The sequence below is a fragment of the Phascolarctos cinereus genome, unplaced genomic scaffold (assembly GCF_003287225.1).
Source record: "Phascolarctos cinereus isolate Bilbo 61053 unplaced genomic scaffold, phaCin_HiC Scaffold_1;HRSCAF=81, whole genome shotgun sequence".
Classification (NCBI taxonomy): domain Eukaryota; kingdom Metazoa; phylum Chordata; class Mammalia; order Diprotodontia; family Phascolarctidae; genus Phascolarctos; species Phascolarctos cinereus.
The window spans coordinates 182,922,862-182,944,981 of record NW_027555514.1 but is presented as its reverse complement, the minus strand read 5'-3'; the positions used below and the strand labels follow the sequence as shown (position 1 = coordinate 182,944,981).

The following is a 22,120-nucleotide window of genomic DNA, read 5'->3' as shown; positions in this document are numbered from 1 at the left end:
TACTTTCCTATTAGTGAAAGAATAAGCAATCCTTGTATTAAGAATATTCTTTTTATTATTAATTTATTTTTAGTTTTCAATAATTACTTCTATACGCTTTTGAGTTTTAAATCTTTCTCCCTCTCCTTCCCCAAGATGGCATGCAATCTGATATATGCAAGAATATTCTTGATGGAGGCAAATGAAGAGAATAGATGGACTTTGCTATCTTTTGCCAAGAATAGACTTTGGCAAACAATATTCTACAGCACACCACACTTTCTAGTCATGCAGCTGAACAAAAGGTATAGCAAATATAAAATCTAATTGTGTTTATTTATTTATGACAATATTTGACTTGGTTGAGCAAAATGCCTTTGTTGAAACCATAGAAAATTATTTGTAAGATGTAACTAAAGAGATAACCGTTCAAATGACCCTCTGATTATTGCTACCAAATAAGCCATATAACAGAGAGATGCACGCTTACCAAGAATGTTTGCCATGATTGTGGAATTCCCCCTTGACATAAAGGTCCTTCAAATGCTCTTGTTTCTAAATGACATTGCATGATTGCATCAAATCTTAGTATGCTTTTAGCAAGGAACGCCTCTAAGTATAGCCTTTTAAAAGAGATCCATAATCACTGAAAAGAGTAAGTCCTAACTCTCCAAAGGAAAAACCAAGCAGATGAAGAATATCTGTTGTCCAAATTGTAGGCATTTTCGGACAGGTAATCTATAAAGCTCATTTATCAACACTTATAGCTTTAGCAGACACTGTGTATTTAATTCAGTTCAAGCCAACACTCACAACACACAAGGGATTATGCCAGGCCCTAGGAATACCAAGACAACAATGAAACAGTCCCTGCCTTCAAGGAGCTTACATTCTATTGGGTTAAAATAACATGTACACAGATGATAACACACAGATAAGTAAAGATAGATAGATAGATAGATAGATAGATAGATAGATAGATAGATAGATAGATAGATAGATAGATGATAGATAGATGCAAAGCAAATTTAAAATAATTCTAGTATGGTAAAAATATTAAGTGGACAGGAAAGAAAGAGGCACCAGTCAGGAAAGGCCTTATGGAAGAAGTGACCCTTGAGCTAAGCTTTGAAAGGAGTTAAAGATGCCAAGAGGCTAAGGTGAGGAGGAAGAGCATCCCAGAAAGGAAGGAAAGAAGCATGTTTATTAAGCCCCTCCTATGTACCAGGAACCGTGCTGAGCTCTCTTACAAATATTATCTCATTTGATCCTCATGACAACCATATGAGGTAGGTGCTATTATTTTTCCCATTTTATAGTCGAGGAAACTGAGGCAAATAGAAGTGAAGTGACTTGCTCAGAGTCACACAGCTATGCTTCAGGTCAAATTTGAACTCATGTCTTCCTAATTCCAGGCCCATAGTTCCTACCCATTTCACCACCTAGCTGCTTCTATCCTAAGGCACGGAGGATATACTGTGCAAAGGTATGGAAAAAGAAAATGGCATGAAATATATGGGCAACAGCAAGCAGGACCATCGATGTATTCTATAGAAACACAGAGGAAGGAAGAACACTTAAATATTTGTTTTATTCATATTTACTAAATGCTATCTTTGGTCCCAAGTTTCTCCTTAAAATGAAGGATTATCTTTTTTCTTCTAGTAACACTACATGGCTGAGAGTCATAGAATACTAGCCTTCAAAGAATTAAAGTTGTGGACCTATCTGTGAATGACGCAGGGGGGATTGGGAGTAGGGAGTGGACAAAAGCCACACCGGATGAGAAGGCATGGATTGATTCATCATATATTTAAACTGGAAAGGACCTTGGAGATTATCTAATCTAATCCCCTCTTTTTGCACATGAGGAAACTGAGGCCTAGACAGGTTAAGTATTTTGTTATATAGGGAACAAGTGGCAGAGGCAGGATTTTAACTCGGGACCTCTGCTTCCAAATCCAGTGGTCATTACATTGTACCATGATTCATAGATACAGGGATTACCCATATCAATGGAATTATAGATCCATCAATTAAAGAATGGGAGATGTATACAATGACTACAATAATATAAGTGAAAAGAACATGGAAAGGAAGTCAGCTCTGAATAATGGTAGCATCCAAAATGAAACTCCCTCCTAGAAAGAGTCAGAGAGGTGGCAAAACTGTCAGATATGACTGTATCAGTTGTTTTTGCTTAACTGTTTTTCAGTTGATTTGGGAGGCAGGGTGGGGTAGTTCTTCAAAAATGACTTGGTGTAAAAACAAAGAATCAACAAAACTCATTTTTTTTTAAATTTGGGAGATTTAGACTGATAACATTTTGTTTACTATATTTAAAAGAAAGGCATGGTTACTTTCTGTGTAACGTAAAAAAAAAATCTGAATTTCATTCTCCACTCATCCATGTGAATTTGGGAAAATAAATTAACCTCCCTGACTCTCAGTTTCCTCGTTTGTAAATTGGAGATGATACCATTCCCATCTACCTGATTGCATCATTTTCTGAGGAATCAATGAGATCACAGTTTTGAGAGTGTTTTGTAAAAATATCAACGAGCTACACAATAGTAAAACATTGCTATTATATTAATTAATCCTCATTAAAACCAAGGTAATGAAATAATATTTACTTTTGATCTGTCTCATGAGGCTTTCTTGGGTGATTAACAAGTAGAAAGCATCAAAGGGATTTATTTTCTAAAGCCTTTAGTGTTCCTTATAAATTCATTGAAGAATCAGACAATGGCTTATTTATATTTATACCTACTTGGCTTTAATTTGATCTTTTACAGTAAATGATCAGAGGGATACCCTCTGTGTGGGTGATAAATGTCCAATCAAGGATAGCTTTCAGATGCTGAAGTCTACTTTTCCTTCAGTCCATTGGTAATGCTCAAGACAGCCAGTAGACAGCAGTATGATCAAGGGAAATGAAATCTCATTGAGTCAGGCAAATTGGAATAGAAAGGGGAGACAGGGCAGGGCAGGTTCCCCACCCTTGGGTCAGGGGCTCATGCCTCCATACTAAGCTGGTTCAGAATCTTGACAGGAGCTGGTAAATTGAATGGACCCAACAGGCTGTTTGAGCTGTCTTCACCAACGAGCAGAAATTAGTTGTGATGCTAACTTTTCTGGTCACCGTCAAGGATGTGTCAGAACGAGATCTAAAGAACATGCCTACTGAATCATAAAATCTAGTTTAACAAGATTTTAGAATTCCTCATGCCTGGAATGTACTCTCTCCTGTGAAGATGCAGCTCAACCACCATCCTCTGCACGAAACCTTTTTAGATCTCCTTTCCCCAATAGCTTATGCTCCCCCTCCCAAATTACCTTGCATTTAATTACTTTGTATATATTTGTATTTATTCAATCCTACACCCCTTGTTTGACAAATAAGGAATCTAAGCTCTAGAGAAATAAATCATTTGCCCATGGTCACAGCACAAAAAGCCTAGATTAAACCCCACAAGCATACATGTATCTGAAAAAAAATTTCTTTTATGGTAAAGAAGCAAGTATTTTTGCAAAAGATAGAATACTAAGGAATCTCTAGGAAACCTCCTGGAAATATGTGACTAGAATTTTCCTTTGGCACAAATTCATCTGAGCCATCCCTTCAAAAGTCCTTTCTAGAACTTCATTCTAAATGCCACCACCAAAGTTAGCATAGTGACTGGCATACAGTAGGCACTTACTAAATGTTTATTGACTGACTCTTCCTTATGAATGAACTACATCCCTTTGGCCTCAATTTAATAGTCTGCCTTAGTTGTACTCCAGCAAGCTAATTTCCTATAGTAGAAGGCATCCAAAAGACGTGGCCTGTACTCCCAGTTTCTTCTACTTACTATGACATAGTTCCATCTTCACCCGAAACAATAACAACATCAATGACGACGATACTTGCATTATTCTTACCTATGTTACAAAGTTGGGGTGGGGGAGGCATGTTTAATCAGTTTTCACAAAGCTGGATAGTGTGCACAAATGAGCTATTGGATCTGAAGTCAGTTTAGGGCAAATAAATATATGTGTGTATGTATACACACACATATACACAATATTCTCCATTTTTTTGTTGGTGATTCATGCAATTGTGTGACCTGGGGCAAGTCATTTAATTTACCTCTAAAAAGAGGGAATTGGACTAAACAATTGCTAAGGTCCTGACCAGCTTTAGGATTTTATTATTTGATAACTCTATCCTTTGTTCAAGGGACAGCTAGGTGGCACAATGGAGTCAGGAAAACTCATCTTCAGAAGCTCAAATCTGACTTCAGACACTTACTAGCTGTATGACAATGGGCAAGTCATTTAACCCTGTTTGCCTCAGTTTCTTCATCTGTAAAATGAGCTGGAGAAGGAAATGGCAAACCACTCCAAGAAAACCCAAATGGGAGTCATGAAGAGTCACACACCACTGAAACCAGTGAACAACAAAATCATTCGCCCAACGTCATACACTACATTCCATTCAATTCAAGTCCCAGTCATCTTTACTTCTAATCTTTATTTTTTCAATAGGAAGCACTGCCTGACAATATAAACTTTGCAAGTATTTGTTAATTTGATTTGACAAGGAAAATTTCCTTTTTAAAAAATAAATTCGTATTTATTATTGTTATTATATCATATATTATTATGCTTTGGTTTTTACATCACCCTAATTTCTTCCTTTCTCTCCCAGACAGCCTCCCTGTATAACAAATAGTTTTTCAAAGAAAAAATGGAAATGTCCTCTGGACAAAGAATTAAGAAGAGATGGTGTAAGGAACATTTTAGAAAGATATTAGTAACTTCCCTTGTTTTGTCTATAATGTAATCCCAGAGCTCAATTCAGGTACCTGGTGGTGCCGTGGATGGAGAGCTGGACTTGGAATCAATTACACCGGAGGCCAAATCTTACCTCAGATGGCTACGTAATTCTGGGCAAGTCACTTAACTTCTGTCTACCTCTGTTTCCTTAACTGTAAAATAGGGATAATAATAGCACCTACCCCTACAATGAGGTTGTTTACGAGGGTCAAATGAAATAGTATTTGTAAAGTGCTTGGTACAGTGCTCGTTACATTTGTAGTATGCTGTTGAGTCATTCAGTCAAATCCTACTCTTTGTTCCTGGTACATAGTAGGCACTTAATAAATGCTTATTCCCCACAAGTCTTGCAATGTGAAACTCCCAAACCTCCTTAAAAAACAGTCACTTTTTGTTTTTCAAACAGGAGAAACTGAAAATGAAGATCTGTCAGTCCCTGGATACGAAATTGTGGAATAGGATTTTTATATTCAACCTCTCAATGCAATGCAATACACTACAGTTCAACAAAGATACTAGCAAATGAAGATGTAACAAGGATTCCATCTGCCTCTCATGGTTCCCATGGACCGTATGGAAGCTTGGGATTACAGGGCTCACATTCCAACTTGATAAAATGCCCTCCTTATTGACTGCTGAGCCAGAGGAGTAAGATGACTCAGCCTTTCTCTTCCCTGACCCTCCAGATGACATCACATAACTCCAGGGAGGCATGGGGAAGGACAGGTCTTTGTCTACCTCAGTATCATGGCAACTCCATTGTCTCCCATGTAAATTTAGCCCCAATTAGGCACCTTAAGCAGCTAGGGCTGAAGCCTTCACTGAGGGTGCCCCATTTGTCAATCCTTTAATTTTTTTTTAAAAGTAATTACAGGAGGGGCAGTGAGGTGGCGCAGTGGGATAGAGCACCAGCCCTGGATTCAGGAGGATCTGAGTTCAAATGTGGCCTCAGACACATAACACTTCCTAGCTGTGTGACCCTGGGCAAGTCACTTAACCCCATTGCCTAGCCAAAAAACCAAAGATAAAGTAATTACAGGCAGCAGCTGGCAGTATCAGGAAAGGTCTTCTGTAGGAGGTGACTCTTTCAGCTGAGGTTTGAAGGAAGCTAGAAGCTTGATACTATGTTATGTTATGCTATGATAAGGTATATAAACTCAGAAATATAAAAGGAAAATAGTATCGATGCTGATGGTACCTTGATGATTCTCCCTCTAAAGAGTCTATAATTCTGTTTACATATGTGAGAGGAAGAACCATTCATTCATTCATTCATTCATTCATTCATTCAACAAGTATTTATTAAACTCATAGTACATGCCAGGCAAAGATACATTATCTCACTTAAGTCTTACAACAACCCTGTGAGGTTGATTCTACAGGTATTATATTATTAGTACTATTTCCATTTTACAGATGAATGAAACTAAGGCTTAGTGACGCTATGATTTGTCCAAGGTCATATAAGGTGGTAAACTTCAGAGGCGAGATTACAACCCAAGTCTTCAGAGGCAGAGCCGAGATGGCAGAGTAAAAAAAAAGAACAGAGAGCTTCTCCTCTCCCTCAACTCCTCAAATAAATTTAGAAAATGTACCAGACCAAATCCTGATCAGGAAATCAAAGAGAAAAAAAAAACCCACAGTGAATCAATTTTTTTAGCCAAGGTCCACATACAAAAACAGAGAGAGAGGTCTACAGACACTGGGGGTGAAATCTGGCCAGGAGTGTCTACTATAAGAGCATTCCATGGCAGGGTGAGGCTATGCCAACATTATGGGATCTAAATCAGTGTAGGCTAAAGGAAAAGGTGCCAGCTGAAAACTTCATCACTCATTACCCTGTTCCAGGTCACAGATGCAGCCATCATTATAAAGTAACAGAGAACTTGGGATATGATATTCCAGAAAGCAAAGGATATAGGCTTACAACCAAAACTAACTTATCCAGGAAGATATAAATCCTACAGCGGATTAAAAAGTATTTTTAATGAAATAGAAGACTTCAATCATTCCAAATGTAAAGACTAGAGCTACACAGAGACTTTGAGGAGTCAAGAAAAACATAAAAAGATAAACATGAATTAATACGTATAAGTAAACTTTATGTGCTAATATTGGGAGACGATAAGATAAATGTATCCCCTCAGAACCTTTTCATCAGGGGTCACAGAGGGAGTCTAATTAGACAAAGGGAGTAGTTCTGTAATATCTTCATAATCTTTAAAAAAGAATAGAAAGGGAAGGAAAAAGGAATACACTAGAGAGGGAAATGGAAAGTAAGGATGGAAAAATTATCTCAAATAATTGGAGTGTACAAGTAGAAATCTATACAAATGAGGGAGGGGTGAAGAGAGTGAATGTTACCTGAACCTCATTCTCATCCTAATTGGTCAAAGGAGGGAAGAATACATATACATACAGTTGGATACAGAAATAAATTTCACTAAACAGGGAAAAAGGAAGGAAAGGGGAAAGGAAGACATGGAAATAAGACGGGGCACAGATTAAGGAAAGCATTAGGTTTAAGCAAAACAAACTCTAACTAAGAATGCACAAAAATATTTATAGCAGCTTTTTTTTCCCCAGTGGCAAAGATCTGGAAGCTGAAAAGAAGAATATTATTATTGATTGAGAAATGACCAAACGAGTCAAGGCATATAAATGTGATGGAATACTATTGTGTTGTATGAAATGATGAAGGCCTCACAGAAACCTGGGGAAACTTGTAAATACTGCCAGCAGACTAAGGTGAGCGGAACCAGGAGAATAATGTACACAATGACAACAATATTACAAAGACAAACAAATCTAAAAAGACTTAGGATGTGTAACCAATGAAATAACCAACCACAATTCCAGAGGACACATGATGAGCCCTGCTACTCACCTCCCAAATGAGAGGTGAAGTACTCTGAGTATGAAGATTTAGGCTTATGTGTTTTGGACGTGACGATTGCAGAAATTTGTTTTCTTTGACTATGTATCTTTATAACATGCGTTTTGTCTTTCTCAGTTTGGGGTGGGAAGATGTGGTAGGAGGGAAAGATGATATATTTTTACAGAGTAAAAAAATAAATAAATAAAAACAAACCCAGGTTTTCCTCACTTCAATCCTAGCATTCCAGCCACTACTCACTATTGCCTCTATTATCATACAATCCTCTTAGTAAAAAAAAAAAACTTAGCTAGTTTTTCCGTATAGACACTATATTTCTATTTGAAATAATGTATTAAAAATTTTGTCAAATCTTAAAGAAGCATATAAATGTTGGTAATTATTTTTATTACTTACTTTTTTCTCCAAAAGAAAAGGTTGATCTAATCAAATATTTTATTGCTGAAAGATCTTGTCACAACAAAGTTCCTGTAGACAGTTGATCAAGAGAGTTTAGTAAACAACTAGAAAAGATTATAGGAGGAGGAAATCCTTTGGGTCTCGGATTTCATTTCTCTGTAGTGCGCCTCTGGGCTCAGTTTTGTAAGGTTTGTTAGAGTGTGATATCTTCTACTTTTCAGTGTAATAACTTCCTTGAAATGCCATCCCTACCTCACACTCAAAGGTCAGTTCTCCAGAAGGACAAATCTTTCAGGTTTAAGGTACTTTGTGAGTCTATAATCCCAAAACTATTGCATTTGAGTCCCTACCAATGGCTCTGCCTTCAAAAGGCGTTTGGTTGGTACAATGAGTTTAAGGTAAATGAATTTACTTGAATTACATAGTAAGGAAGGGAGTAGTAGTATGGCATCACCCTCATAAGCCTGGACATACTTGACCACAAATACACAGTGTCAGTAAGAAGAATGAATGCTAACAGAATTCACATGCGGAGGGGCGCACATATAGAGAACACGTGTCAAAGCATGGGCAATAAGAGATAACTCCCACTTGTAATGCTGCATGGTTATAGGGCCATGGATTCCCTGACATTACTTCTGGTAACTCTAGTCTTGCCCTCTCAACTTCAAGGATGTTTCTGCACTCCTTTGTTCTAGTCACTCTTGCCTCCAGTTTGGGATTCTGTTGACATACTGAAACAGTATATTGTTATTTGCTTTAGGAAATAACCAGAACCCCCATGCTAGGCCCAGCAGAAATCTTGGCTCTGGAGCTCACCATTTCCCAGCAGGATCCAAGCACTGGATCCAAGACTCTCTTTCATTGCCTCTTGTCAATCCTCTTGATGTTGCTGCTAAGCTCCCTGAAGTTCCCAAATTAAGAATAACCCATAGGAAGGTTGGGATTGATAAAGCAATGCCTTTGAATTCTTCTTTCAGGTTCCATTCAAACAAGTTTCCTATGGCTAATCAGCTTCATTGCTGATGGGGCATGGGTGGAAAGAAATAAGTGAGAAAGAAATCCCCTTTACCCCATTGCTATACTTTTTAAGAGGCATATGGGAAAAAAGGGTAAAGAACTCAGAAACTGAGTTCTTTTGCTATATCTGGTTCTCTTTTTGCCTGCCAAGGACAATTCTCTTCAAGCTGTCCTCTTTCCTTTTTTATCAGTCCAAGAAGAATGATTGATTCTCTAGTCCAAAGACTAGACGTTTCCTGACAGTATCTGTTGCCTTCCTCCAGCAGCCAAGGCCCTATAATCTGAAGCTGATTAAGGAGCTTCAAGCCAAGTAAAGGAGAAAAGAAGTCTACAGCCATCAAAGTCCAAAAGGAGCATATACATCCCTTATAGTCTGTAAGCAGTTCACTCAAGGTGGCCATTCAAAGTTTAAAGGGGATAAAGGTGAAATGGACTTCCTCTTCTTCAGCGAAAAATCTGAAGTCCCTGCAAATAATTTGGAGTATACTAAGATTTCTGTGGGTATGTAAATTGCCATTCTACATAATTTGCATAGATAATATAGCTAGCACAGTGAGGTTCAGTGGAGGTACATAATTCATGACATTCATAGTATTCAAAACAACCTATACAACTAAAATTCAAGTTTCATGTCATATATGTGTGTATATATATTATATATATAAAATATATACACACACACATATAATACAAACCACAGATTAACCAAATATGTAGGTCACAAGCAGAAACATAGCACATGCATATACTACATAAAATGGCAAAACAGAATATACATCAAAGAAACATATATTGGTAGTATATACAGAGCATCCTTGCACCAACTCTGCATTCACATTAATGAAACAATGACTCCTGGTTGGGTGTTGCAGGTCATACTGGGTGAATCTCAATAACCATTAACCTATAGTCTATGTTCTTACTATCATCTTCCAGAAACAGAAAGCCAATGCATACAAGCTCCAGGTATGCAGCATCATTTGGTACCATTTCATACTTTCAATTAATGGTAACCCAGCTCCCCGGCTGTCACAGATCTGCTTCATGCACCATCTACAGTGTCACATGACCTGTGAACACCTGTTTCCAATTACTGAAGATTACAAAACAACTAAAATTATGATGGTAAACCAGGTTTCATAAAGGGTTTCTTCCTGCCACCCTTCTTTTGTTTCCTACTCCTCAAATACTACCCTCTTTTATCTTTTATCTTCCTTTCTGTCTCTGATTGTTGAAGTCCCTCCCTTCCAGACCTAACTCAGGTACCTTCCCAGCTCAAAGCGATTTCTCCCTCATTGAATTTCTCATTCAATTCAGTTTAACAAACATTTATTAGGCACCCACTGAGTGCTTGGCTCTCTGGCTCTGGGCTTTTCCTTTGTACTTATCACAGTCTCTCTTCCCTGATCAAGCTGTTTGTGTAATATCTTTTCACCTTTATTCAACGGCAATCTCTCCTTGAGTACAGGGGTCTTCATCATGACAGTCTTGGTATCCTCAAGTTCCTACCCATACCTTGCACATCAAATTTTCCTAGAGAACTTTATCTAGATCTTTCCTTTGCCTTCACATTCTACATCATACTTATGAGAGTACATGTTATAAGGACAAGAACTGTGTTATTTTTCAGCTTAGTATGCACAGCACCTTACATATACTTACACAAGTATTCTTTATAAATGTTTATTATATTGAACTGAATTGAATTGTTAATTTTAATTTATTCGTCTTCTACTTCAATGGGTTTTTTCTTAACTTCATCTCTAGCGTGAAGAAAAATATGGCATATTGAAAAGTTTTAATAAAAAGGAATTTGGGGCATCAGGCAGAAATTATAGGTGCCTATAATCAGCCTGGGAGGTTTAGACAAAATGAGCACATTTGCCAGGATGGGGCAGAGAATATAGAGCAAATAGGAAGAGAGAGGAAAAAACATGCTGAATAATCTTCCAAAGCAGTCAACTCTAATCCATTATGTTTAATTTTGATGATCATTCAATGTCCAGCCTTTATTACACTGGTGTATCTGAAATGGCCATAATCTACAAATCCTATTCATTCATCCAGCATTTATCAAATGCCTAAGACAGAGGTTCTCAAACTTTTTGGTCTCAAGACGCTTCACATTCTTACAAATTATTCATCTAAAATACATATAATCTTCTAATAATATTCATTCACCCAACATTTATCAAAATACCAAGATGGAATATCTCAACTCTTTGGTCTCAGAACCCCTTTTCACTCTTACAAATTATTAAGGACCCCTCAAAGAGCTTTTCTTCATGTTTACTTTATCTACTGATACTTACTTAACAGAAATGAATCTCTTAGAATTATTAGGAAAGTAGTTTTGGATTCTCTCTCTCAGATTCATGGATGGACTCCTTTAATGGTCTTGGGGACCAAGACTTTAAGAACTGCTGGCCTAAGGAAGGGGTGGAGCAAGAGCTGAGGGATGGACAGAGGGAGGTGTCAAAGTAAAGACCTTATTCCCTGCAATCTGAAATTTACAGTCTTTCCAGGAAGACCAGGCAAACACACAAGGAACAAAGAAGAATGACCCACATTGGATATAAACATATCTTAGAGTTGGGGTTCTTAACCTAAGATCCATGAATTTGTTGCTATTTTTAAAAAAATTTCTCATCACAGTAACAGCCACATTGTGAGATGATTGACTTTGATAAACTTGGCTCTTCACAGCAATGCAAGAATCTAAGACAAATGGAAATTGCTATCCACATCCAGAGAAAGAATGCAGATGGAAGCATACTATTTGCTCTCCTTTTCCTTTGTTTTGTTTTATTGCTTCATTCTCATGGTTCCTCCCATTAGTTCTAATTGTTCTAAAGAACATGATGACTAATGGGAAAATATGCTTAATATGCTTGTTCTTTTTTTTTTTTTAAAGGCAATTGGGGTTAGGTGACTTGTTCAGGGTCACACAGCTAGTTAAGTGTCAAGTGTTTGGTCTGGGGCCACATTTGAACTCAGGTCCTCCTGAGTTCAGGGCTGGTGCTCTATCCACTGCACCTCCTAGCTGCCCCTAAAATATGCTTAATATGAATCCATAAGAAGAGACTATATCAGATTACATGCTGTCTTGGGGAGGGGTAGGAAGAAAAGGGAGAGGGGAAGAAAATTTAAAACTCAAAATCTTATGGAAGTGAATGTTGAAAACTAAAAATAAATAAATTACCAAGGAGTTTTTAAAAATTCATAAATGTATTTCAATGTAATGGGCTCTCTATAGAAACCTATGTGTTTTATTTTATGCATTTAAAAACATTATTCTGGGGGGCAGCTAGGTGGCGCAGTGGATAGAGCACCAGCCCTGAAGTCAGGAGGACCTGAGTTAAAATAAGGCCTCAGACCAAACACTTGACACTTACTAGCTGTGTGACCCTGGGCAAGTCACTTAATGCCAATTGCCTAAAAGCAAAAAAAACCCCAAAACCAAAAAACAAACCATTATTCTGAGGAATCCAAAGGCTTCACCAGACTGTCAAAGGAGTCCCTAACATAGAACAGGTTAAGAACCTTTGCCTTAGAGAGGAGTCACCATTACGGTGTATGGCTGCTTAAGAAATTGTGGGTGAAAAAGACTCATAATGGAAAATGTTATCCACATCCAGAAAAAGAACTATGGAGTCTGAATGCAGATAGAAACATATTATTTGCTCTCTTTTTCATTTGTTTGTTTCTTCTTTCTCGTGGTTCCTCCCATTGGTTCCAATTCTTCTTTACAGCATGACTAATGTGAATATGTTTAATATGAATGTACACGTAGAGATTGCATGCCATGTGTAGAGATTGCATATACGACATTGCATGCCATCTTGGGGAGGGGGGAAGAGAGGAGGAGAAAATTTAGAACTCAAAATCTTATGGAAGTGAATGTCTAAAATTTAAAATTAATTAATTTAAAAAAGGAAATTGTTGGTTAAAGGAGTTGGTAAACTTCCCACTAGAAAGAAGGAAAGCAGCCAGCCTGTTGCAGCAGATATTGGCGACAACTCCAATCACAACAAGGCTTGCAAAGGCAGGCATTTTGCCACTAGAGCGGTACTTCCCCTAAAACTCTTTCCTTCTAACACCAACCCCATCCCCCCCTCACTCTCAGCCCAATGAAGTTTTTCAATTCAAAAAGAAAAGTCCTGCTCATACCACCCAGAGTGCCCTGCTTTGTCGAATGTATCCTAGATGAAGAGGAATGCCTAGTAGTAGGGGAGACTCCCCAACTTCCAGTAACTGCCTCACCCCAGGTCTTTCTTCTTCTGGGTCACAGTCTGAATAGAAGACAAAGATGCAGGTTTTGAGCAGCTGTATGCACCAGAATTTTTTTTATTCCACCAAGTTTGCTTTTGTTGGCAAATCACTGGGGTAAGGCTCAACTCAAGTGTCTTTCAAGATGCCTTCTGATTCCCCTAGTTGTTAGAACTGTCTATCCTCCCTCATTACGTTATATTTATTTTTTGTGTGTGTATATATATATGTGTGTGTGTATGTATAGGCATATATAAATACAGAGAGGGAGAGCGAGCTTGTATTTACTCACCTGGGCAGGTAGGTGTTGAAGTGGATAGAGTGCCAGGCCTGGAGTCTGGAAGACTGATCTTCATGAATTCAGATTCTAAACCCAGACACAAGCTGTGTAACACTGGGCAAATCACTTAACCCTGTTTGAGGAGCCCCATCCCTCATCTGTAAAATGAGGATAGAACTCCTGCCTTGGAGTCAGGAGGACTTGAGTTCAAATGCGGCCTCAGACACTTGACACTTAACTAGCTGTGTGACCCTGGGCAAGTCACTGAAACTCAATTTCCTCACCAAAAAGAAAAAAAAAGGCCCAAATGGGATCACAAAGAATCAGACATAACAGAAAATGATTGAATAACAAAAAATTACTTATCAATCATATGCATCCCACCCCCACCTCCAAGTATAGAATGCAAGCTGCTTGAGGGCAGGGATTGTCTCAGTTTTGAGAACCTGTATTCCCAGGGCCTACCACTGTGTCCTGTGTATGTGTCCCACACTGTAGCTGTTACTACGATGAATTTTTTTTTAAATAGCAACAAGTCGGGGCCACTGGCCCTGGATTCAGGAGGACCTGAGTTCAAATCCAGCCTCAGACAGTAACACTCACTAGCTGTGTAACCCTGGGCAAGTCACTTAACCCCATTGCCTAACCAAATCAAAAAAAAAAGATAAAATAGCAACAAGTTCATGGACCTTAGGTTAAGAACCCCCAGCTCTAAGGTGTGTTCATATCCAATGTGGGTCATTCTTCTTTGTTCCTTGTGTGTTTGCCTGGTCTTCCTGGAAAAAGTGTAAATTTTAGACAACAGGGACTAAGCCCTGTGTATGCACTTTAAGAACTTAATAAATGTTTATGGATTGGTTGCTAAGAAAAATAAGCCAGGGGCAGAGGAGAGGAAGAGAGGAAGGGGAGAGTGATTTAAAGGAAAATAAATGCAACTGGAATTTTCAAACTTTGGGGAAAGGGAGGCAAATTGGAGGATGTATCCTTTTCCACCTTCCCAAAATGGGGAGCTGATAAAGCACTGGCCCTGAAGTCAGGAGGACCTGAGTTCAAATCCTGCCTCAGACCAAACACTTGACACTTACTAGCTGTGTGACCCTGGGAAAGTCACTTAACCCCAACTGCCTAAAAAAAAAAGAAATGGGGAGCTGAAATGTGGAGAAGTGTTGAATTCCACAGTACTCCTGGGGATATAAGGGAGAAAAGGGAAACTGCAAGAAAGGAGGAAGGCACAAAGAAAGATGCACTGGGAAAGAATTGATCCTGAAGAAACCAGAGGCAAATGTTGACCTAGAGTTGGTGTCAATGGAAAATTGCACCTGGGGCTAACCTCTGGATCTCAGATTCCACCCATCCCCCCCCACCTCACCTATGCCCTCAACCCTCTGTTGTTTTTCTTCTTCTAATAGGCTCATCTAGCAGATTAGAGGTCTGATACAGTATCCTAATTACAAAGATGCTTCCCATCAGAATTCATAGGACTGTTATTTTTTAGAAGCTCATTTCAAAATTAAATAATGAGATATGGGTATTCCCAAATGGTATGCTGTGTGGGAGAATCACTTATGCCCAGCCCTGCCCCCAGCATTTATTTGTCAGTCAAATCAAATCAAGTTATTTGGTGCCTCGGGTGCACCCGACACAGTTCTGGAGAAGGAGAAAACAGGACCAAAAAATAAAATTCTGGCTAACTATCTTAAAGTCTAACTATAATACACAATGCTGAGTCACAAGTGCAAAAGAAATTTGCAAAACAAAGTACTATGGTGAAGTCGGAGGAGGAAGGTCAGGTGGAGGATTTACTGAGAGGAGGCGGAAGGCAGCTTTTGAGTTGGGGCTTTAAAGAATGGTTGAGATTCTGGCAAAAGGGATGGGGGAAGATCTACACCTGGAATTGTAAGAGCTCAGGCACTTTTGAGGGTTAGAAAGCAGTCTTGTTTTTTCTGGAATGTAGGGTACAGGGGAGCAACATGGGGTTCTAGAGTGACACCAGCCTTCACTTTCTCTGGTGGGCTGTGGGGAACCATTAGAGATTATTCTGCAGAGTGATTGCCAAGATCTCTGAATAAAAAAGATTATTTTGATATTCATATAAATATTGGATGGGAGGGGAGAAGATTCTTAAAATCCAAATTCCTGAATTTAGCATCTAAACACTTTGTCATCCGGCTCTGGCCTAGGCTTCCAGGTTAGCTGTTAGGTAATTGGGGGCAGAGCCCTTGAAGTGGCTTGAGGGCTGAACTTGGAATCCAGAGGACCAGAATTCAAATCCTGATCCAGGAAATAAAGATAAGAATAACACCTATCTCATCTGGTTGTAATGAAGAGTAAAGTGATGTAATATGTGAGGAAGGTATTTTGCAAACCAACCCGCTATATAGATATTAACCATTATTATTAATGAACATTTCTCTCTGTTACACACTTTTTCAACCGAACTGGCCTACTTTCTGTTCTCTGTACATAATATTCTATCTCCATGCAATTGCAAAGATTGCCCTGGTGCCTAGAAAACATGCGTCCTATAACACCACTTTTTAGAATCAACTACCTTCCTTCACAGCTGAGTTCATACCAGCACTTACCCTCCCCCCCCAAAAAAAGTCTTTGTATTTACTTTGTATACATTTTGTGCTTATCTCCTAAAATGTTACCTCCTCATAGAATGTAAACCCAGGAACTGTTTAAGGTTTTTCCCTCTGTGTAATATGCGCTTAATAAATGCTTTTGAATGAATGAATTTTCCATCATGCACCTGGTGGGGGGGGTGGCGTGGTACAGACACGATTAGCAATAGATTCATTTTTCGTCTACTTCCCTCTCTCCTCCCCCCCCCACCCCCCGCCTCGGTATTGTGGAGCCAACGGGCAGAGAAATGAAGACAAATGAAGAATGGACGAAGGGAAAAGGAAAAGATAAAAGGCGTGCAAAGGCAGTGCCGAAGACCAGTTTAATCCCGAATTTGTTTGTCCTGGTAGACTACAGGTTGAAAATTCAAAAAGAGTTGACACTTTGTGAAGCTTTTGCTCCAAAGTATGGCATATTTTGTTCTCCACCAATTACTTTTTACTTTAACCAGGAATGCTTCCATTCACCACCAAGTGTAAGAGTTTGGGGCGGGCGGGTGGGGGTAGGGAACACGCGGAAGATCATCAGAGAGAGTTCCTAGAATGGACTGACTTGAGCGGTAAACTGAGGTTTTCGTTAAGAAGTATTTCTGGATTTCTAATACTTTCCCCTCCTAGGTTCCTAGGAACCTTACTTTTTCCTTTACTCTCACAAAACCTCGGAACTGTCCAAGCCTCAGACCCCACCTTTTCTATCAATTGTCCATTTTCATGATAATGGCCTTGGGGAACCCAGCGGGCAGGATTACCAGGTGGGGGAAGCGATATAAAAAGGAGGCCCAACAGATACAAGTTCACACCCTCTTGTTTAGGCCGGTATTCATAGGTCAGCTACCGCCTTTGTCATTTTTGAGTCTCTCTTTCAATTTTTAACTGAAAGACTATTTTGCATTTGTGGAGCGTTTTATACTTTGCAAAGGACCATACACTCAAGGCTTTTGCTCCTCGACTTACAGCGACTGCCCAGGTTGGACTCCTTCCTTCGAGCATCTTACCTAAAACATGACCTCCAGCTCTCACTCGCAGCAATGCCAGTCCTGCCGACCCGAAGGCGATGCCAACTGCCCTTACAACACCTGGATTTCTGCGTCCCAGCCAGAGCCATTTACCTCCCCAAGCCCTTACTCTAATTTCCAAATACAAAGTCCGGAAAAGCTCCAGCCAAGCAGCACAGGTGAGCCCCCTCTCCAAGGTCCCCAGCCAGCACCCAGGCACCTGAGGGCAAGATATAGAAGCTTATCTTCCCTCCATCTCTCGCTTTTGGAGAATGATCCTAGCCCACGGAATGGTGGCAGAGCCTCTATTTCCCCCCTACATGAAGAACTGGGTGGGCTCCCGAGTTTATTTGTCAGTGACAAGGTCCCAACCTTTTAAATAGGTGGTCCCCTTTTTAACTTAGAGCTGGTGCCTATGGAGCTCGTGGGGCCTAGCGTCAAGCTAAAATAGTTCTTGGGCACCACCATTCTGCTCTTGCTTCATTTACTTACATCTGTTTATTCTGTATGGCCTTATATGTGTTTGTAGAGTATAAGCTCCTTGAGAGTAGGGATTTTTTTTTTGGTAGAATATAAGCCCCTTGAAGAGTAGGTTACAAAGGTAAGTGAGCACTTGACGCAGGTTACTTACTCAAAGTAGGGGATGAAAGAATGCTGGTTGAATTGGCTTGCGCAGGTGGACAAAGTAAGTCTTCCTTTTACCAATGGCCTGTTTTCCACTAATTTGCTCTAGTAATGGTTATTTATGGGCTGCTCAGGATGGCACCTGGTTAAGGAAAGGGGGGGGGGGAAAGCTGCAAGCATGTGGTGTGTACCCGGTACTGTGCTAAGCGCTTTACAGTATAATAAACAATAATATGGTATGGTGTAATGAAAAAGGACCTGGCCCTGAACTGCCCAGGCTTGAGGTTCAAATCTCTGCCTTATTTACTGCCTATATGACTTCGGGAAATCTTGTCACCTTCTGTTTCCTCACGTGTAAAATGGGGGCGGGAGTGGGGTGGAGTGAACACGGTGACACGTAAGGTCCACTCTAGCACTAAATCTACAATTCTTAATAACTCGAGTTTCAATTTTAAATAAGAGGGTTTTGGGGTTTTTTTAAATCTTAGTTAATTAACATATGAAACAAGGTTTTGGGGAAAGGAGAACAACTCAAACGCTAGAAAGAGTAAATTATTAGAAAGATTATTAGATAGTATTGAACCTGGCTGCTTGGAAGCAGTCTGCGTTTTTCTTGGGTCTACTAGAAAGGGCTGAGAAGTGGTGCAGTTCCACCAAAATTTGCTTAACTATGGGTATGTAAAAGAAGGACTGAGGCTGCTGGTGGAAACTGAAAAATCCTGGACCTATTCAAACTAGGTAGTAAGGTATGTGAAAAGATGACCTTGGGGTCAGGAAGAACTGCACTCAAGAAGACCTATTTCTGATCCAATTCACTTAACTCCAGTTGGCCAAGTAGGACTTAGGTTGAAAAAGGTGTCTACACTGGCATTGGTAGGGGGATTTTTCTCACCCCCACCCGTGGAGTTACATATATTAAAGAACTCAAAAGGTCCGACCCAAATTTAAAGAGGGTAGTAGTAACTCATTAATTTGGCCATAGAATGTCAAAGAGATGAGTCAAGGGTAAAGAAAAATTTTCTTGTGGGAGAAGCAGCAAGAGATTGGTTGGAGGAAGAATCTGATAATTTTGTTTAGGGGAATTGATCAAGGCTATACAAAGGATTAAATGGGATGCTGTTATTTGTTAGAAAAATATGACCTGAGGCTTGTTAGGCATTCCACTTGTAACTGCACAACTCAGTTATTTAACCATATTTATCTAGAGTTTTTTGGATGGGGGGAAGGGCTAGCAATGGGGTTAAGTGAGTTGCCTAGGGTCACACAGCTAGTCAGTGTTTTATGTCTGAGGCTGGATTTGAACCCAGGTCCTCCTAAGTCCAGAGCCAGTACTGTAGCCACTGCCTCACCTAGCTGTGCCATGGATTTTTTTTTTGAGAAAGGAAGTTTTAGGAGCAAATTATTTCATTCTTCAAAGATTTGTACCTCTGAGGGGCTTAAAATTTAGTTCATTGTGGGTGATGAATGTTTTTAAAAGTATGCATAAGAAATGAGGTATAATATTATTGTGTAAAAGACATTAATTTCTGTCAGTGACAGAAAGTTCTTACTTTGCTTTCTCTCACCATTTAGCAATTTCTCCTGCTCCTCCTTCATCCATGGATATGTTTATTCAAGATATTCCTGACTCTGCCACTAGCCCGACCTCAAATAACCTTTCCTCTCAGAACAAGCCCAAGATCCATCAGGGAAAAGAAGATCAGAGCTTGGTCAAAAAACCTAAGATGAGGACAGTGTTCTCTCAGGCTCAACTAAATGTACTCAACAGTAGATTCGTGGAGCAAAAGTACCTCAGTCCACAGCAGATCCGAAATGTGGCTGAGAATTTGAACCTTACTTACAAACAGGTAAATGTTTGAAGAATTAGTGGGATAGGTCAGTCAATTAAGAGGCATCTTCTATGCCAGGCACTGTGCTGGGCTTAGGTGGGGGATACAGACAAAGGCAAGAGACAATCCTTGCTCTCTGGAACCTCATAGTCTAATGCAGGAAACAACACACATACATACATGGTGGTAAAATAGACATAATCAAGAAAGGAAAGATAGTGGCTTGAGGGGAATGTGGAAAGGTCAGCATTAGAGTCAGGGAATGGAAGAACAAGGGTCAAGCTCTGCATCCAGGGACCTGAATATTATGTCCTGTTTCATTCAGATCTAATGCAAAGTGGCTGTTACAAATAGTACCAGAATCTTTTTTTTCTCAAGGAAATCTATAGATTAACATTTGTTTCCTCCTTCAGGTTAAGACCTGGTTTCAGAACCAGAGAATGAAGTCAAAGAGATGGCAGAAAGACACCATGTGGTCAAAGAATGGCAGCAGTATGGGTATGGTTCAGGTAATGGAAAGAAAAGCTTTTTCCCTTGAGCATAATACAGTTTTTCAGACTTCTTAGCATTTATTGGTACCCATATGAATCAAAATACTGCTTTTCTTTTTAAATGTTTCATTGATGCTCCTCTCTCCGTCCCTTTCTCTCTCCTTCCCTCCCTCTTTCAATCCCCCCCCCCCGCCCCCAAGAGACTGAAACCTTCCCTGGTAGCAAATGAGTACAACCAGGCAAGAGGAATCAACGAATGACATTCATTGCCCTTATATGAAAGTAAAGGGGAATTCTAAATGCTTTAATAGTTTCAACCTGCACTAAGACTTGTAGGATACATTTCCTCATTCTTCACCTATATTCAACACCTACAAGTGGCACATATTTTATCAGTCCTTTGAAGTCATGATTATTCTTATGTTTTCATGATCAGAGTTCTGAAGTTAAAATACTACTATTTCATAAAGATCTAGGCACTTTTCACAATTAAATTAATCTACTTACTCTTCTTTCAGAATGGATCAGCTGTCGGGGACTATATAAGCTTCTACTCTCCATTTCACCAGGACTATATGATGAACCCTTCTGGAAACCTTCCAGTATGGGGCAACCAGACTTGGAATAACCAGTTCCAGAATGTTGGAGAAGGTGCTTATCAGCACCAGATGTTTCAGCACCCCTACCCTGCCAGTGACTTAGGGCCTACCTTTGGAAATAGTAGTAGTGAGGTCTATTCCATGAAACCGCAGACTACTATGAGTTTTAATGCACCCCACACAGTGGAATATCTCCCAAACTACTCCATGAACATGCAGCTGACCCACAGCAAGTCAGAAGAGGACTATGATTATCGGCAGGCCAGTGATGCTCAAACACAATTCTTAGATCCCAGTGGGGTACCTATATTCCAGTCATAATCTGGGCAGTTAATTTTTCCCCCCAGAAAAAGTACTCTTTCCAGGTCTTTTTACCACTAGTTTCTTTTCCTGCCTTTTTAGTATTTCTGTTATGTGACTGTTGTGGTTGGTTGGTTTACGTGAGTGAAGGCATATCTTATGTGCAGAGGGTCACTATCATCTTTAGATTTTGCTGGCTGGCTCCAGGTTTAGGCACTATTGGACTATATATATAGAAAGACCTTAAGCTTCAGAATCCTGATCTCAATGACAAGATGAAACCCAGTATCATTTGAAGAAAATGGCATTGAAAAGGCATGTAATGAGGAAAGGCGGGTGGGTAGGATTTGATGCCTTTGGGTTTTAAACTAGGGTTTGGGTAAAATTATGGTAGGATAATAAGACTGCTAGTTCTTTCTGGATTTTATCCTTAATATATTCTTTTAATAGAAATAGATACAAGTTCATGCTTGTGCCTTCCCTCTGAGATTATCCCCCAATTTATCCCTGTATATGTTTTATTTGTACATAGTTGTTTGCATGTTCTCTCTCCCATTAGATTGTGAGTTCATTTGAGGACAGAAACCATCCTTTACCTTTCTTTGTATCGGAAGTGCTTAGCACAGTGCCTAGCACATAGATAGTAAGCTCCTTAATAAATATTTGTTCATTTGACTTGGCTTGGCTTTTACCTTTCCAATACAAAAAGCTAAAAGGTATACAAGAACGTTACATTGATATTTTCCCTACTGAGATATGAATTTGATTGAAATATGTTTTGTATTTGTATTTGTATTTTCTAAGGAAAAGCTCATTTGAAATCTTGATGCCAAATTTGAGTTAAATACTTTGTCTCTTTATAACTTTTAGATGTCTGTGTGCCCCACTGCCACATATTCAGTGGATAACATCTTAACCTTAGCCCAGATATCCTCACGTTGTTGGTATTTTAAGAGAAGGATATATCTTTGGGTGAGACTTGAACTAC

The 22,120-nt window shown here is 39.4% G+C and overlaps 1 protein-coding gene across 1 annotated transcript; it reads left to right on the top strand.

Moving 5' to 3' along the window:
- Positions 1 to 17,228: 17,228 nt before the first annotated feature.
- NANOG (Nanog homeobox) lies at positions 17,229 to 21,153 on the top strand. The gene is made up of 4 exons (XM_020994125.1): positions 17,229 to 17,468; positions 19,486 to 19,760; positions 20,156 to 20,251; positions 20,752 to 21,153. The coding sequence occupies exons 1-4, from the start codon at positions 17,297 to 17,299 to the stop codon at positions 21,151 to 21,153; spliced, it is 945 nt and encodes a 314-aa protein (XP_020849784.1). The 5' UTR covers positions 17,229 to 17,296.
- Positions 21,154 to 22,120: the final 967 nt, after the last annotated feature.

Bases quoted from the DNA above. Each gene is read 5' to 3' on its own strand.
- NANOG (XM_020994125.1), top strand. From the start codon at position 17,297: ATGACCTCCAGCTCTCACTCGCAGCAATGCCAGTCCTGCCGACCCGAA. The intron at 17,469-19,485 runs GTGAGCCCCCTC...CTCACCATTTAG, and splicing joins GCTCCAGCCAAGCAGCACAG to CAATTTCTCCTGCTCCTCCT. The intron at 19,761-20,155 runs GTAAATGTTTGA...TTCCTCCTTCAG, and splicing joins TGAACCTTACTTACAAACAG to GTTAAGACCTGGTTTCAGAA.